The 19,347-nt window shown below is 36.0% G+C and overlaps 1 protein-coding gene across 4 annotated transcripts in view; it reads left to right on the top strand.

The window, feature by feature from the left end:
- Positions 1-19,084, top strand: part of LOC120634219 (sodium/bile acid cotransporter-like) — a 35,823-nt gene extending 16,739 nt beyond the window's left edge. For 2 of the 4 annotated variants that reach the window (XM_039904688.1, XM_039904689.1), the window contains exons 2-12: positions 3,451-3,627; positions 4,076-4,228; positions 5,265-5,398; positions 5,973-6,092; positions 7,249-7,423; positions 8,454-8,716; positions 10,307-10,493; positions 11,994-12,069; positions 14,240-14,253; positions 15,146-15,252; positions 16,227-19,084. In XM_039904688.1, the coding sequence (XP_039760622.1) occupies positions 3,465-3,627; positions 4,076-4,228; positions 5,265-5,398; positions 5,973-6,092; positions 7,249-7,423; positions 8,454-8,716; positions 10,307-10,493; positions 11,994-12,069; positions 14,240-14,253; positions 15,146-15,252; positions 16,227-16,253 (1,419 nt within the window). In that variant the 5' untranslated portion in view covers positions 3,451-3,464 and the 3' untranslated portion in view covers positions 16,254-19,084. Of the gene's footprint in view, positions 1-941; positions 1,065-3,450; positions 3,628-4,075; positions 4,229-5,264; positions 5,399-5,972; positions 6,093-7,248; positions 7,424-8,453; positions 8,717-10,306; positions 10,494-11,993; positions 12,070-14,239; positions 14,254-15,145; positions 15,253-16,226 lie in introns of those variants that run through there. The other 2 variants (XM_039904687.1, XM_039904690.1) reach the window with 2 other exon arrangements.
- Positions 19,085-19,347: the final 263 nt, after the last annotated feature.

Raw genomic sequence — 19,347 nt, 5'->3', positions numbered from 1 at the left:
TAGTTTAAGAGTCTGTGGTTATTTGTTTAAAGCTTTTTGTACAGCACGTCATATTTAAGCACGTCTCACTTTCACCCGCGTAATGTTACGAGCTCACAATTTTTTTCCCATTTTATGGTGTTTTAGAGAATTAGTTTCTAAAGTAGAGTAGTTTTTGATGCTTCAATATTAGTCGTGTACACGGTGTCTTATCGTTATCGTTGGGATTAAAACATTCACATGACTGGGAAAGAGCTTAACATAAGCACCGGCTGGGCCCAAGAGATCGGGGCAGACCCGTACAAACTTGAATGTCAGTCATAAACTGTGGCCTCAAGAACGCTCAAATAGGTTACCTGACTACCGAGGACAGAAAGTCCTGGAAAAAATTGTCTAGAAAATCCGACTGGAAAAGTATATGCCTAGACAAATTTTGCGCAATTTTCGTCCGAGAATGGAGAACCTCCACCAGCGTCGACTTTATGCGTTCCGCAACGCCAAAAAAACGGGTTCTAACGTGGCTCTTTTGTCACATAATTCTTGTGTAGTTCTTCGTCTGGGCAAGAAATCCATCGCGTATTTATCAGAGCTAATCACACCAGTTCCATTAATAGTAAAACAAAAATAAAGGTATTTTTATGAAATCATTTCAAAATTGCTATGCATATTTGAAAGGTTATAGTCTTTCTTCGTTATCTTTGATGTCAATGCTTATAGTAGTTAGAATGGTACATAGATGGACGTAATTTGTTCAAAATCCTTTGTGATGCCAAACTTTATCACTATCATGCACAATTAGTGTGATAAGATTTGAGTGTTACATCAATAATATTTCAGACCGGTAAAAAAAGTAGCTATCAACTGTTCGCTGCCTCTTATACTACTATTTTTAAAGTATGAATTATGCTTCTTAGCGTAAAATGTCTTTCAATTCTGGTCCTCAAACCAGATGGACATGTGGGAAATATTTTCTTAAATTACTTTAATTTTACCTAAATTATAGTTAAAAGATAATTGCGAGTGGGTGTGATATTTTATTGTGATAATAGTTTTAGTTTAAAAGGAGGAATTTAAAATAATCAAGAGTGAGTTAAAAGTGATTTTTTTTTGTTAACCTTTACTGGAAATATTGTGCGTACTTTCAGTGTTGTGTCCTTCGACATTCGTTGCCGGGCAAAGATGCTGATATCGAAACTATTTATTTTGAATCGATTTCGAATAAATATAAAATTTAATATATATTTATTAAATAGCATTAAATATACTATTTAATATATATTTCATTGACGGCTGACTGGCGCAGTGGGCAGCGACCCTGCTTTCTGAATCCTTGGCCGTGGGTTCGATTCCACAACTGGAACGTGTTCGTGTGATGAACATGTCTGGGTGTTTATCTGTATGTTATAAGTATTTATGTATATCATTCATAAAACTATTCATCAGTCATCTTAGTACCCATAACACAAGCTACGCTTACTTTGGGGCTAGATGGCGATGTGTGTATTGTCGTAGTATATTTATTTATTTATTTAGTCCCATCTATCAATGAATTTTCGATAACCGATCCCCGGCGTGCCCGGGGTTAAATTTTCTTTGGTCTAGTCTGGTAGGAGGCCTTTAGGCTGTGGCTAGTTACTACCCTATCGACAAAGACGTGCTGCCATGCCATTTAGCGTACCGATACGATGCCGTGTCGAAACCGATTCGGTATATAGGCTTAATAAAGGCCATACTTCCTTTGACTATGAATTAAGAAAAAATAAATGATGGTAACTTTTATTTGTCGTACAACAGTGCCCAGTTAATTTTTCCAAGCATAAAATAATAATAAATTAAAAAATTGTTAAAAAAAAAAAAATTAAATTGAATTAATAGTTTCTTATTAGCATTCTTTATCGAGTTTCAGCGACTGTGTACATAATTTGATCAGCTGAATAGCTAAATTCAGACATACATAATGTATTCATTCTTTAAAGTTCCTTAAAAAATTCCTTAAAGAAAATTCCTTAGAGTTACTGTACTGTAGTAGTGTTTTTATTTTTTTATTTTTTTTTCAAATATTAATAGCGTCCAAACGAGCCACCTGATGTTAAGTGATCACCGCCGCCCATAAACATCTGCAGCACCAGAGGAGGAGTTTATATTATTTAGCTGTTGCACGCGACTTCGTCCGCTTTTGTTTTTGTTTTTCGCAAGATGTGCCTCATAAATGTGGCAGCACTTAATGTATTTAGGATCAAACACATTCGTCCCCTCTCCCAAGAGAACTGAGCTTATTTTCGTGATAAAAAGCATCCTATATTACTTCTAATACCTTCAGGAATATGTGTACATAGTTTCGTGATGATCGGTTTAATAGTTTTTGCATTTGTTACGCAAACATACTTTTCACGTTTATTTATAATTCACATTTATAATATTAGTAGGGATATCTCGGCAAGGAAATGGACAGAGTGCGGAGGCAACAAACATTAAAAAAAAATTAGGAGAACGGTTGACCTAAAGGCCTTGCCTGCAACTTCCCGCTAATTAACTTATTTCATTCTTTGAGGTCGATAGTCTAATAGAAGTTCCATAAAACACTATTTTTTTAATTCTCTGATTGCTATAGCTTTTGAGCGAATCATCCGATTTTTACGTGGTTGGCGTGTTCGACGCAGCTTATTGAGTCCTATGAAGAATTCTAGATCAAAAATCATTCATATGACAACATTCAAAATTATTTTGATAAAAACACTTTTTTCGGAATTTTTCTCTCGAACTTTCGAACGGATCAACCGATTTTGACCGGACCGCCGCGACGGCGATCGACGAGGTTTATAAGCTTAAAAGCTGACTAGTTTTTGGGATCGATCGATAGAGCCGTCTAAAAGTTATTCTAAAAAAACAGTTTTCAAATTTTTATTTTTGAGATTTCTCGGAATCTATCTGTCCGAATCGCTCTCGAAATTATAGAAAATCTAAGTTTTGTGAAGCCCTTTCGAATGCCGCCAATCGCGGTCTAATCGATCAAGCCGATCAAAAGTTGTGAGGTTTACATACATACACACACACACACACACACACACACGCACACACACACACACACACACACACACACACACACACACAGACATGATGACACCATCGGGAATAATCAGGAAAGCTTTCTAGGACTAGGAGGAAAACGTCGAAATCTGATGAAAACTCCATTTTCGAAAAAGGGGTGAAACCAATAACATCCTGACAACGAAAAAGAAAATCACATATCGTAGGACTGAGTTGTTCTGATGCTTTGTATTTGGTGTACAATAAAGTGTATTTTGATTCGAATTAGCCATAAAGATATTCTAGCACGACAAAAAAAAGGTAGCGTTGCAGGACGTGTTCCCATGCCCGGCGAAGTGTTGCTATGTCTAAAGGCTGGTTTCCTCCTACTCATCAGCACTTGGGTCATCTTCATTGTTGAATAATCGGCTAATCTCGTTCCAGTGTACGCAAGCAAAATGTGTCCGTTATGGCCGATGCATCTCATCATACTGTACCTGCTGATGCTATGTCCCCTGTGGGTGCTGTGCCAGGCCGCCCCGGAGTTCCTCGCCAGCTTCACCGCTGACACCTTCGAAATGCATATGGACGACAGTTACTTCGTCTACGTTAACATTACAGGTAAATTGGGACTAATTCTGACGTTAGAAAAAACACTTATATTTCTGTATTTTCTCTGGTCTGTTCTGGTGGGCTTTGGCCGTGGCTGGTTACCACCCTGCTGACAAAAACGTGCCGCTAAGCGATTTAGTTTTCCGGTGTGATGTTGCGTTTCTTTTTACATTAAATTCATTCAATCTTAGAAGGTTGCCTGGCAGAGATCGCTACTTAGCGATAAGCCCGCCTTTTTTATCCTACTACATTCTTGAAGTGACTTATTTTTTTTTTTCTGAAATTGGTGCGGTGTACAAATAAAGAGTATAAATGAAATAAATATATTTGCGATAAGGCCGCCTTCTGTATCCTACTACATTATTGGAGTGTTTGTTCTTTTTTTTTGTTTTTCTGAACTTGATGCGGTGTACAAATAAAGAGTATAAATGCAATAAATAAATAAAATTGTTTTCAGGGAACGACCTTCAATTGGAAGACAAGTTTCAGGTGCGGACAGAGATACCGCACGTTGCGACAGCGTCATGGAATTCCACGTACGACATAACTGACGCGGAACTGGATAAAGGACACTTCTATGGGAGAATAAAAGTGGACTGTAAATTCTTAGGTATGATCTCCGCTAACAGGATTACTCTTCCGTTACTTTGACGGCTTATTGGCGCAGTTTCCCTGCTCTCTGAGTTCAAGACTGGGTCAATTCCCACAAATGAACAATGTTTGTGTGATGAACATGAATGTTTATTAGGGTCTCGGTGTTTATCTACATATTATAAGTATTTATGTACATCCCTACTAATATTATAAAAGTAAGTTGTTACGCTTTCACGCAAAAACTACTTAACCGATCCTCTTGAAACTTTGTACACATATTCTTTTTATCCCGACATTAAGCTCGGTTCCTTTGGGAGAGGGGATGAAAGTGTTTGACGATTTAACACCATAACTCCGACAAATTATAACCGATTTAAATAATTATTTTTGTACTATAGAGGTTATAATAATATGTTTCACTTTGCCTAAACTTTGTGTAGATCTGATGAATCTGGATAGATAACTCCTCAGCAAACAGCAGCAAACCCCTCATTTAAGGCTTAGCGATACTGAATACTTTAAGTTTTTTAGAACTACAACTAAATTGAATGCCACATCAAAATACAAAATCAAACGCAGCCGAAGTCGCGGGCAACAGCTAGTAATTCATAAAAATGTTCATCATCATCTTCGTACCCTTAACACAAGCTAGTCTTACTTTGGGGATAGATGACGATGTTTGTATTGTCATTGTATATTTATTTATTTATTTATTCTACTAGTCAAACTTTTCTTTTGATATTTGATATTTGATGCTGAGGGAGGTGTGGAAAAATATGTAAATTGCTATTTGGTGGCGGCCATCTTGGACCGATTAACATCACGAAAAAAGAATGGAAAAATTAAAGTTACATTTAGTCTCAGCCGTGAGTCGATCTTTTTAATTTTACATGATTGTAATTATTATACAATTTGTTTACATTTTTAATTTATAAAGGTTAAAATCCTTTAGGGGACTCGATCAAACGCGTGACCTCAAGTTATAAGACCACAGTCCGCCAGGACAAAGGGTGGTCACAAATTATTTGAATTTGATAAACTGTCTTTTGCAGGAAGAACGGATATGACTGTGGAGGCGAGTAGGGGTGGAGCAGTGCACCCGGTCACGAACGGCACCGTGCCTATCGTGGTGATACGCCCCGTGCGGGTGATCGACACCGTGTTCACCACTAGCGTTGCAGTTTTTGTAAGTATATAACATTCTATAGGCTATTTGATGGCATTTTCATCATATGAATGAATATATTTACTATTATTAAAGATTTTCGTTGTATATACCCGTTGAACTGTATATATATATATATATAATATAGTTAATTTATTAATAATATTATAAAAGTATAGTTATATAGATATATAACTATACTTTTATGGTTCACCGCAAAACATAACATAAAACAGAAACGCTATAATAAAATATTTTTTATTTACTCATTGTATATGTTTACAAAGGTGTGTTTCTAGCTACATAAAAAAAATCCTTACGTTGCAATAACAAATATTTTATATCTATTGTTTATCAAATTAAAAAAAAAAAATAACACAGCGTATACAATTTGTCTGCCTCCATATAAAACAATTGCAAACAATAGGTATGTGGTATATACACATACTAGTAGAAATATATTTAATTACTTAAATAAATAAATATACATACATAAAAAGTTCGCTTTACTGTTACTGGAAATGACTGAACTGCCAATATTTTTGGAGGGTTTGTAGTGAAATAAAACATGCGTTTTATGGCTGACTCCGCTCAGGTATCTCTGATCTTCATAAACTTCGGCTGCGCGATGCACTGGCCAACGGTAACGGCGTGTCTAAAGAAGCCAATCGGACCCGCTATAGGACTGGCTGGGCAGTACCTCTTCATGCCACTGGTAAGACTTTCAAAAAACTAAGTCCAAAAAATTATGTACTTACGTAGAACTTTAAGTATCTCATATTTAAGTATGTTTTAGTATATATTAGTTTATTATTTTTTATATTTATCATTATTAGTATTTTATGTGTGTAATCTTGATAAGTATTAGTGTGTTATTGTTCGTAAGAATGTATATAATAATAATACACCCTACCAATCGGTTTCCCTTGGTTTTCCTAATCCTAAGGTTGCCTGGAAGAGATCGCTACTAAGCGATAAGGCCGCCCTTTGTATACTACTTTTTAAGTATATTTTTGTTGTGTCCATTTTTTTTTTTTCTATTTGTGGTGAACAAATAAATAAATAAATCTTAATGAATCCATCAATCCTCATAAAATAACATGACATTTCACACGTTCATAGTATTATATTTTAGAATACGTATTAAAAGGGCTAAATGCTGCAAGACATACAATAATAACATATTAAATAGCATATAAGTGTAAACTAATAATTATATACCAACAATTTTTTTCATAATTATAAAAAAAAACAAATTTATTTATTCTTTAAATATTTTTTTTTATAAATATAACCTAAAGTAAACTATGTAAAACTAAATAAAATCTCAAACGTCTTCGAAACCACCGCAGCGAGTTGCCTAAGATGCTGGCAGCGTTGCCCCTTTGGATGGCCAACTTATTCTTTGGCCAAGGTAAACTACCCGCTCTAGAATCACCGGTAAACTCGATACATAGTATTTGATAATATTAAAAACACTGATAACATTAAATATGTAATGGCAACCTTAAAAATAAGTAATAAACACGGGGAAAAGCGGAATATTCTATTCTAAAACTCTCGAAGGCAACTTTTCAGAAATGGTTTGTTTGAATTCTTTATTGATCACACAAAATAGACATGCTAAAAAAAAGCACAGCAGCTTAAAAAATATTTAGGCGTGTAAAGGCGGTCTTATCATTCAAAAGATTTTACCTTGGTAACCTATAAATAAATAATCATTTTTTTTTATATGGCAAATTATCAATATTTTCGCATTTATTAACATTTTTTTTAAAATGGAGAATATTGATAATGACAAAAAATTTCGCTTTTGCTTCTGCTAAGTTAGAAACCTGAAGGTGGTTCTTTACCTATAATTTTTATTCCAGATATCGTTCGGTCTAGGCTTCCTTATATTTCCGGACTCCCCAGCACTGCGTCTGGGGATGTTCTTTTCGGGAGTGTCCCCCGCTGGTGGGGCTTCCAACATCTGGACCTTCATCCTCGGAGGAAACCTGGATCTCTCGCTGGCTATGACGTCTATATCTACCTTGGCTGCTTTTGGTAAGATGCCTTAGTATTATTTAGTTTTACTTACCTAAATAATATGTAAACGATTTTTTTTTTATTAACGATAAGCCAGCCCTTTCGACAATCATGCCCGTTAGGCTGCCAGTCCACCAGAGCGGAGCGAGGCAGCAGAGCTGAGAAACGGACTAATGCGGAGCGCAGTTGCGTACTGTGTCTGGTTCACTTAAGAGCAGCGGAGATTTTGTGCAATCCTATTGGTTAATATTTCTCCGTTTCTCGGCTCCGCTGCGTCGCTCCGCTCCGGTGGACTGGCAGCCTTAGAAAGCAATGATGAGGTCTAGGTTGGAGCACGCTTGCCTAGAAGTACCCTATTCACTCTAGCCTTGAAGGTACTCAAGTTATACGTGGCAGGAAACACAGTTGCCGGGAGGGTGTTCCACATCTTAGCGGCACGTATCAGAAACGTGGATAAAAAACGTTTCGTGCGTCTTGATGGAATATCAACCACATAAGGATGCCACCGCTCACGGTGTCTCGCTGTTCTGTTGTAGAACGGGGAGGAGGAACAAGATATAATATTTTACATTTAAATATTAAATAATTTTACGTTTGGTAATATATAATAAAAGCCTTATATTTACCCTTATCGCCTGATACTCTATATCCATCTCAAACACTCGTAGGCTACTTTACAGAAGTTTGTTTGTTTGAATACTTTATTGCGCACACAAAATAGAAATGATACAAAAAACGCACAGGGACTTAAAAAGTGTAAAGGCGGTCTTATCGCTAAAGCGATTTCTGCCAGACAACTTTTTTTAGAGGCATTTATAAGAAGCGGGTTGGTGTGACAATGAAGTTTAGACTAAATTCAAATATATAAAATATACTACATGTTGATAAATACTAATACTAAACACATAAATACAAAATATAGTAAACATATTTATATTGTCATAAATATTTCAATAGTAAACTACACACTACAATGTTACTTAGATAAAAGTTTTCACAAGTTTTAAAAGGGACAAGAATTTTGCCTGACGTTGATTTTTTTTTATAGGTCTCATGCCCGCGTGGCTGTTCTCCCTCGGCCAAGTGGTGTTCGCGAACGCTAACATAGTCGTCCCGTACTTGCGTATCGGCATGTTCGTGATCGGTCTATTCATCCCGCTGGCGATTGGCCTCGCAATGCAGCGGTTCACGCCCCGGATATCCGCTTTCATGGTGCGGATCCTCAAGGGGTTCTCCACTCTGCTGCTGCTGTTCATCATCACCTTCGCGATAGTCACCAACCTGTATATCTTCGAGCTGATGACTTGGCAGGTCAGTATTATTACTTGTCGTATAATGTATATGCGTCTTGCCGTCGTTTAAAAAAAAATGCTGAACCGCTGACCTAAATTGGGTCACCGGTTACACTGTTCGTTGATATTAAAATTTAGTTCAAAGCAAACGAGATTAAATGCAAAAAAAAAAATCATAAATTGTTAACCAAAATAACCAAATCTTTCTATATATATATTTCTTGTGTGCGTGTGTATGTCACTGAACTCCTCCTAAACGGCTGGACCTATTTGAATGATTTTTTTGTTATGCGTTTTGGTGGCTCCCTGGATGGTTTAGATTCACAAATCAGCCCGACAGATGGCGCTGGGGTCCGCTAGTAACTTATTATAATTATTCTATTGCGTCTATCACGCTTGCACATTTCTTCAATAATAATGTCTCTGCGACCGGGTCCGCCACTGCGCACCACGTCTTCTGCCAAACTAGCGACAACGTGTTCGACTCCTATTGGTCGTACTCGTTCTATCAGTGAGAACAATCATTTTTGAAACTTACTTATTCTAAAATTAAACAAATTACAAATTACATCGAAACATCAGTATAAATTAAAGAAGTATTTAACCCAGATTTTGCTGGCAGTCGAACAGCAAAATCTTTACATGGAGTTATTAACATTTCACAACTAGTGCCGCCATCTATTGAAACGAAGCTACAAGTTTTTACAAAACTATAATCTTACTTATTTATTACAATTAAGTTATTGTAAATCAAATTACATTAAAAATCATTAATAAAATGATGATAAAAATTGGTTGCCTGTAAAGTCGGTATACGGGCGAAAGTTTTACGTGACAACGACTTTGAGTGGTAAAATAATTTTAATGTGAATATTCATTCGTATAGTAGGAAGAAGGATGAAATAATAGTAACAATTTAAAACATTTATTTATACAAAGAATTATATTTAAAACATTAATTTATACAAAGAATCTCGCACTGAATTTCATATTAACAAAATTTTATTTTTACCTTTACACATACATACGTATTTATATACAAATATACATACAATAACTTGCAATACATTTGCGTACAATGAAACAGCGTTTACTACAAAGGGACGCGTGCCTTTCACTTTTTATGTCTGTCTCTCTCGCTCTTAGGCGGGCTAACCATGCCCGAGTGGAAGGGACGCGTGCCTCTCACTCGCTCTCATTGTGAGCGCATAACGTGAGCGGAGCGTAACGCAGTTTCTTGAAGTGTCACCCGGCAAACCAATTTATAAGACGTTGTCACGTCAAAATTTAGGTTAGATCTGAATGGCAATCAGACATAAAATTCATTAGGAGTGTTTTATCGCTGATATTGCCATCTGTTGTTACAGCGTAGAACTATCTCACAAAGTGTAATAGTTATTTAAATAACATTACTAAAGCCAACATCAAACCATTTGACTTGAAAGAATGAGGTTTTACGTTACAAAATAAGTTGCGAGTTAAAATTATTAAATAAAGTTGTTCTAATAAACGTCGCTCGACATATACAATTTTTATGTTTCTTTCAGTGATTATTTTTTTGTGTTAGATTGTCAACATTCTTTTTTTTAATTTTTTTGATGTTCCTCAGATCCTGGTGGCCGGTATGGGAGTGCCCTGGCTGGGCTACCTGGCTGGCTACTCGGTCGCGCGGCTGTTCCGCCAGCCGCACCGCGACGCGCTTGCCATCTCCATCGAGTCTGGCATCCAGAACACTGGCATCGCGATCTTCCTTCTGCGATACGCCCTGCCACAACCCGAGGCTGATATCACTACAGGTGATAACCCAATGACACAATGGCAGTTAGCGGCTATAGGCTATCGCTTAGCGGCACGTCTTTATCGGTAGGGTGGTAACCAGCCACGGCCAAAGCCTCCCGCCAGAGCAGACCAGAAAAAATTTAGTAATTATAAATTCCCAATTGCCCCTGCCTGGGAACCGAACCCGGGACCTCCAACTTAAAACACAGCGCACACCGCGCGCCAAGGAGGTCGTCAAAGAAGCAAACCCCGACAATACACACATCGCCATCTAGCCCCAAAGTAAGCGTAGCTTGTGTTATGGGTACTAAGATGACTGATGTATATTTTTATAAATAACTAGCGAACCCAGCCCGCTTCGCCGAGCTAGATTTTGCTTTATTTTATTTAAACAATAAACTTACATCATTAAATTTTTAATTTAAGTCTCATAATATATTAAATCATTTAGTTCTCTCCGTATTCATTCTCTTCTATTCTCTTCTCGAGCGGGTGAAGATCATTATCTACACCCATGTACACCCAACAATAGAATATTATCATAGTAAATAAAAGCTGTATTTGACAGTTTGCCAGTTCAAAAATAGGAGTGCTCGATCGTCACCAAACTTTACAGGATTACTCGTCAGGTCAATCCGGAGATACCCTGAAAGTTTCATTGAAATCGGTCCAGCCGTTTCGGAGCCTATACGGAACATACCCACACACTTTCTCTTTTATATATATATAGATATACATAAATACTTGTAATAAACATACAAACGCAGAGACACTGAAAAACATGCATGTTCATCACACAAACATTTAACAGTCGTGGGATGCGAACCCACGGCCTTGGACTCATATAGCAGGGTCGCTGCTCACTGCGCCAATCGGTCGTCAAACACTCATTCTATCGCCTGCCTGTGGAAAACAGTAGCGCTTTAGAAGCTCGTAGTAAAATAATAAACTAAGGTGCCTTTGCCAAATCTTGTCGTGGGAAGGAAGAAAACGGCTTTCTAACTATAGTGAGGCTATATCCTATGGGATACGCCGTCCCCATAAGTGGTAAAACTAACACAACAAACTTTTACTGACTTAGGATATTTTAAGACTTCAGCTTCATATTAGATCGAAACAGGCGTTACCTTGCGGAACTCCATGATATATTGTGAAGTCCACCAATCCGCACTGGGCCAGCGTGGTGGACCTTACCCCCTCGCCTTAACCCGTTCTCGTTGTGGGAGGAGACCCGTGCTCTGTAGTGGGTTTATATAATGATAACGATGATGATGGAAATTAAGCTTATTTCGCTATACTCAGCGAAAAGCAGAAGAATCTGTATGGGGTAATTTATAATATCTTCAATCTTTATACTCCACACCCAACAGATCATCGACAATGTACCCTCAAACTTCCTTGATTCGCACATGGTCATTTGAATTTCAGCTCTAATACATAGATTATAAGTTCAAATTGCAACGAGGCTTAAAATAATTATTTTACTACAACTTTTTAAATATTTTGTTATTTTTCAGTGGTGCCAGTGTCCATAGCCATAATGACCCCGGGACCTATGATATGCATTTTCATATATCAGAGGATAAAAGCATGGTATGTATACGCTATTTTTCCCACTTGTCTTTGTGTGTAAACAATCTTTTCATTATTTTTTTTTATTGTTGATCAAATTAAATTTTAAAAAACACTTTCCAATAACATCAGCCATCGTCTTAGAAACTTTGCGTTTATCAAGAGCAAGTGTGATGAAAATATATATATATATATTTTTTTTTTTTAATATGTGTTTTCATTATTATTTTCAAATTCTTGAATAAAATCAGGAAAAGATTGTTTACATATTAAACATGTACGTGAGAAAAAAATCGACTATATATTACGTAACCTTAAAGATCCTATTTTAATATTAACGATTACATAAAGGATAAAGAAGTTTCGCCATGAATTGCTTAACATCATAGCTGAATATTAATTGACTGTGAGATGGTTATAAAAAAAAACCGGCTAAGTGGGCTCTTCTTAGGGCGCGATCGGAACCCTCCTAGCTTTCGTTTTAATTTATCAAATGTGGTTATAACCTTACAATAAAAGAAACATATATATAAGAACGCTTCATAAGTGCCTGTGATAGGCCTACATGAATCAAGAAATTGTTTGTCGAAATATTTTGTTTCTATCCAATACTACAGACATTTGTTTTGTTTTTTGTTTTTATGAACAAAACAATTAGCTTTTATTCATAAATCTAATCTCTATTTTGAGACCAGAATTTCATTGCATTTATTGTTTGAGTTTTTTTTTTTATTGTGTACGTTTGTGGGAACTCATTCTCATACGGGGATAATGTCGCTTGTTTATTATTTGGCTACAATATAGCACTTTGGCTTCAATCTCACCTGGTGGTAAGTGATGATGCAGTCTGAGGTAGTAGCGGGCTGACCTGTTTGGGTTGTAACAGTTACGTTAAACCCGTACCTACCCCTAATCGGTTTTTACACGGCAAATTGCCCCTGTTCGGAAACGAACCCGGGACTTCCCACGTATAAGTGTCCTCGCTTAAGAAGCCGCATCAACTCTGAAGGCTCTTTCATAACTAGATATACCCGCGGCTCCGCCGTCAACTGTCTATCTAATCTAGTTCCGTATGAATGTTATAAATGTGAACGTTGCTGCGTGAAAGAGGGGCAAACAAACAAACTCACTTTCCAATTTATAGTAGGTAATACCTAAAATATATGATCATGTGACTGTATGGTTGACTGTGGCGTGCACAGGATTTTGTGGCCAGTGTAACCATAAATATGATGATATTGTCAAGCGAGCCACAAAACCCAGATGACGACCATCACCAGTCTGTCAAGACTGAAACGACTAATAAGAAGAAGTAACCATAAATAAGTTAAATGGCATAAAATGGCGTAATCCTCCTCGGTTCCCAGTTTTATGAAAATTGTAAGGTAGGCAGCGCTTTCGTGCTTGTATGAAGTGCCACTGATGGTTGAGCGGCTAGGTTGTGAAAACTCCATTACGCCTAAAAACTATGTCTACTGTGCAAAGTAAACCGGTCAAAATCCGTTGCTGCGTGAAACAAGCAACTTATTTTCGCATTTATAACATTAGTAGGGATTCTGTCTTGTTTGTTAAATAAAACGTTAAGTATAACTTAAAGAAAGATCATGCCCTACTATATTTTTTTAGTTATAATAAACGGTGGAAGTTTAATTGTCTTAAATCGGCAATCCTACTTTAAAATGTATTCAGTTCTTTTTATTTTTTTTATTTTACTATGCATACATGGGACCATAGATAATACACAAAAAAAATATGAAAAGCTATATAGTAGTCTGCAAAGGCGTCCTTATTGCTAAAGCAACGTATTTTATCAAAAAATTCAAACATATAATGCTTCTTTTAAACAGCTTATTGAATTTACTAACTAAAAAACTTAGCAATACCGCCGCTGCGACGCTTCGCTCGCATTCCTTGCAGAGTGTTTCCTACGCACCCAATAAAATTTTACTGTCTTTAATATTTATTCGAATTAACGACTCGCGTCGCTTGCATTCGTTGTAGAGTGTTTCCTTTTACACATACTGTCTTGATTATTTATGTACATGATATGTAGTAGACAAATAGACAAGGGTTTCCGTTTTAAGTCAAGTTAAATGCCACCGTTAATATTGTTTTATTGATATAATTTCACTGAGTGTGTATTTTTGCGTTTTCCATATTATGTCACCATCATGTACCTATGACGTCATAGCTGGGGATGTAAGCGTACGTATTCTATACCATACGGGACGGTGGTGGGGATGCTTTAAACGTATTTTGCTTCGTTATTGGCTATTTTGGGGCATGAGAAAATGTGACCTTGAATTATTAAAGAATTATTGGTTTCAATTTGCAAATAGAAAAATTTGGAAATATCCTTTGAATTGACTTTTTTACCAACTTTTCTCATGTTCCTAAAACAATTTGTGGCTTTTGTGGTGACTAGTGCACTGGGCTTAACACCTAAGTACCAATTGCGTGCAAAGAAGGTATGCACAGGGTATGCAGATGATTTAAGATGAAGAAAATCTCCAGTACGAGTTATAAATACTTAAGGGTAGGCTTTTACTCTTACAATGGCTATCCTTAAGCTTTCTTATGACTCGTACTGGAGATTTTCTTCATTTTATATAATACTAGCGTACCCAGCCCGCTTCGCCGGGCTCGATTTTGCTTTATTTAATTTAAACAATAAACTAACATCATTAATTTTTTAATTTAAGTCTAAATAATATATTAAATCATTTATTTCTCTCCGTATTCATTCTCTTCTCGAGCGGGTGAAGATCATTATCTACACCCATGTACACCCAACAATAGAATATCATCATAGTAAATAAAAGCTGTATTTGACAGTTCAAAAATAGGAGTGCTCCGATCGTCACCAAACATTACAGGATTACTCGCCAGGTCAATCCGGAGATTTCATTGAAATCGGTCCAGCCGTTTCGGAGCCTATACGGAACATACCCACACACTTTCTCTTTTATATATATAGATATATATAGATAGATAGATATAATACCCTGTGCATACCCTCTATGCACGCCACTGCTAAGTAGGCAGATAGTATGTAGACAATCACCCGAATAAATAAACATGAAAATTTACATTGCAGCATCAAAAATCGAAACTCAGACCGCAAGAAAATCGTGGGAGACGTCACACCAGTATCAGAGGCCGCTGAGCCCGGCGTCGTCTCTACCATTGATGTCAAATAAACAGGTAAAACAAAGATTTAAGATTTAACAAAAAGGCGTAGTCAGTGGCCACCTTACTGATGTCGGTGGTTGTGTAAAACAACTAATGTTTTTGAAGTTATACTTCTTTCGGCGCATAGGGAAAAATTATGAGAGTAAATTTTTACTATGCGCGCGCTGCCGTAACAAAAAACCGACACCCTGAAGTTAACTATAGTCGAAATTTTGGTTTTTCCAAAGAAGTTACCAACAAAGTAAAAGTAAGGACATCATATCACGATATTTACGATATTTAATTACTTGTAAATTTCCTTTATTTAACTAGATAATGCGTTATAATAAAACTTTCAATGCATTATATACCTTTTTTTCTATTGTTAGTGTTGTAGAATAAAGCTAAAGATAAAATGTTTCGTAAAGATTTTCATCTTGTTATGCCAAAGAAGGCTAACTTCTAACGCGTGTACATAAGAACACACAGTTTTTTTTATTTTTAATTGAACAGAATTGTTAATATATGTCTTTGTAGTGAAGTCAGGCTTTACTTCTTGAATCTTTTTGCATATTCTTTGCATATTTTTTTCTGGTGGGGAACCTTCGGACGTGACTTCGTTGGTAAAACACCCTAACGACAAAGAGGTGCCGCTAAGATATTTAGCGTACCGGTACGATGTCGCGTATAAATCGATTTGGGTTTTTAAATAACTGCCATACTATCTAAAAGGTTAGCCTGTTATCTTAGACTGCATCGTGACTTACCAGGTGAGATTTGCAGTCAAGGGCAAACATGTAGAGAAATGAAAAAAATGGATTGGTCCTTCTACCTACGAAGTTTGTCGACCATTTGGCATTTATTTTTTATGTTTGCCTGATTTTTTTTTTTTTGGCTTCGTCTTCATGACAATCCATTACCGACCCGATAAGGCCGTCTCCTCCCACAACGAGAAGGGATCAGGCCGTAATCACAGCTGATGGTAATTTTTTTTCTTTGTTCCATAGGAGGAAAATTGGTCATCATCTTCGTAAACATCACAGCTAGTTTGCTCACAGCATTAGTTTTAAGTGGAAAATGTTGAAGTTCTATCACTTTTATAAGTTACAAAGAAGTTTGGTGCGCTCAAAAATATGTCAGCCAATCGTAACCCCACCAAATTTACGCGCGAAACGGCGTGGAATGTTATGAGCGAGATAGCATCAGTCTCTGTTGATATATTCTAAATCTTAATGTTAATGCAAGAAGGTTTATATTTCATTGGTTTTTGTTATCGTATTTTGGAGCGTTAGCTTAATCTGTTTTGCACTAACGAGTATTATCGAGGTAGTATAAGTTATTTATTGTTTTGATTTAAACCTTAATGCAAAGCCACTAGGTTTGTATTATACTGACCTATATTATCCTTGGCCTGCTAATGAGTATTGTCGAAAGCAAAGTTGTTTATTGTTGTAATTTAAACACTAACGTAAACCCGCAAAGGCTATATTACACTGGTGCTTACATGCGTTTTTGTTAGCAATAGATTACTCTTTTTAACACTAATTAATGTTGTCAAGATAGCATAAGTCTCTCGTTATTGTATTTCAAATCTTAAGGCAAAGCCATAAGGTATATATTACACTGGTGCTTCAATAAGTTTTTGTTAGTTGATTACTCCTCCCACTAACCTGTTTTTTCGTGATAGCAAAGTTGTTTAATCTTGTAATTTAAACTTTAACTTAAAGCCGCAAGGTTTATATTCCACTGACGCTTAACCATCGCTGTTATTAGCGTTCAATTTATCTTTTCTGCGCTAATTTTAATTTAAACTTTAATTCAAAGTCACTAGGCTTGTTTTTCCTTGGTGCTTTGGTCAATGTAAGATTAATCTTTATTGCACTTACATATATCATCGATGTAACTTATAAAAGAGTTAGTAATAATTATTGTAATGAAATGATGATGTAAATGATGACTTTACAGTGAAAATAAATTTCTGCCAATTTCAATATGTAATTATATATCAAAGTAAAATTAGGTTATAGTGATATATTTCTTATTAACTATTGGATATATCCATTATATATTATCCGTCAAATGCCGTAAAACTAAGAAAATAATTCGAAGCATTTTTTTTGCTTTGAATTATTTTATTGTTGTTCTATTTTAAAGTATAACTTCATCGTTTATTGTAATGAAATTATATTGTAATACTTTACAGTGAAATCAAATTTCTGCCAATTTCAATATGTTATGATATATCAAAGATATATTTATATGTCTCAGAAAAATTAGGTTATAGTGATATATTTCTTCTTATTACATAAAAAAATCATTTATTTCAAGTAGGCCTAATACAAGCACTTTTGAAACGTCAAGTCTGTCTGTGTGTAGTGACTCTACCACCGGTTTGGAATGCAGATTCTACCGAGAAGAAGCCGGCAAGAAACTCAGCAGTTGCTCTTTTCCAACATCAAAAATTTACATTTTACATTTTAACATTCGATTTACCTATTGGATATTATCAGTAAAATGCCGTTAAATTAAGAAAATAATTCGAACCACTATTTTTTTTATGAATAGTATTTATTTGGAAACGTATATTTTCGGTCGATTGTACTACTTTTTTTAGAATTTTATACGATTTTTATGAATATTCGGAACGATGCTATTGCTCGGTTGGTCCTAAAATGACAATATTTTGGGTTATAGCCAGTGAACGAAGAGACAGTCACCAGTGAACTAAACGCATGCGTGGCACAGTTTAGAAGCTCCTCCCACCACGGCTAAATTATCGTTAAGCTATTTGGGAAGGAATGCTTCTATGCTTGTTTCGTCCGCTGGGTTCAGCCAAATTGCTTTCGTTGTCTGAAAAATGATAAACATTGTATATATCCTTGACAACCTTGATGACCTCCCTGGCGCAACGGTGAGCGCTGTGAATTTAAGTAGGAGGGCCCGGATTCGATTTCCGTCAGGGTCAATTTGGGAATTAATAATTTCTGAATGCTTCCAGTCTGGACTGGAAGGCTTTGACCGTGGCTAGTCACCACCCTTTCGACACAAACGCGCCGCTAAGCCATATAGTGTTCCGGTGAGTGGTCGCGTGGAAACCGATTAGGGGTATGACTACTATACTCCCTAACAGGTTAGCCCGCTAACATCTTAGACTGCATCATCACTTACCACCAGGTGAGATTGCAGTCAAGAGCTAACCTGTATTGGAATATTCGGCTCAACCGTTGAACCGATCTTGATGGAGTTTTGCAAATATGTAGTTTCACCCTGAAGATGGACATAGGATAATATTTATTCCGGAAAAGTTGTGAAGCGGGATTAAAAAAACATTTGTTACCTGTACACGTTATTACTCTTTGTTTTTATCGTTTTTTAAACGACATTAATACATGTATGTGATGAGAATATAATATAATAAGTGCATTTAAAATAAGCCTTCATATGTTTTGGCTTAGTATTGGCGTATTACAAAAAAAATGCACTTTCGAACGATTTTGCAGTAAATAATTTCCAACATCTTAAGGCGCAAATTTTTAAATGTTTTAGACATACAAGAATCCACCCACCGGCTTCTCCCACCAGTGGGTGCAAGGAGAATACATATTTAACCGTACACCCACTGCATTAGGGTAGGAATACAATGTCAAAATATTTCGATAAGTCGGGTTCTATTAAGAAATTAAAATAAAGTTCTTTAACAAATCCTTTTTATATAAGCTATTGGTATTGTACTAATTTTTTTCTCGAAAATATGATATTTTTTACATATCAGCATACTTTGTTTACATATCATATATATGTTTGCGTATCATGTCATACATATGCGCAATCTTTGAAGTTTGAAGACGTCGGTTTTTTTTTTGAAGGTTTGATCAAATTTTACCTTTTAATTTATCATTACAAATTATATCATTGGATATTGCTTTTTTATTTATTAATGTTATTATACTTTTTGTTTATTTTGTGGTACTAAATTGTTTTTTTTAGTTAAGTTAATAATTGTTTTTGTTAAATTATAACATTTATCTTATGAGCTCAAATTTCTAATATTGTTTTGATTTATGCGGCCTTCATCGTTTTAACCAAACGTTAAAACGATGAAGGCCGTTAATACGTAAGAATTTGACT

This window comes from Pararge aegeria, chromosome 23, assembly GCF_905163445.1.
Source record: "Pararge aegeria chromosome 23, ilParAegt1.1, whole genome shotgun sequence".
Lineage (NCBI taxonomy): Eukaryota > Metazoa > Arthropoda > Insecta > Lepidoptera > Nymphalidae > Pararge > Pararge aegeria.
This window is presented reverse-complemented; position numbering and strand designations above follow the sequence as displayed.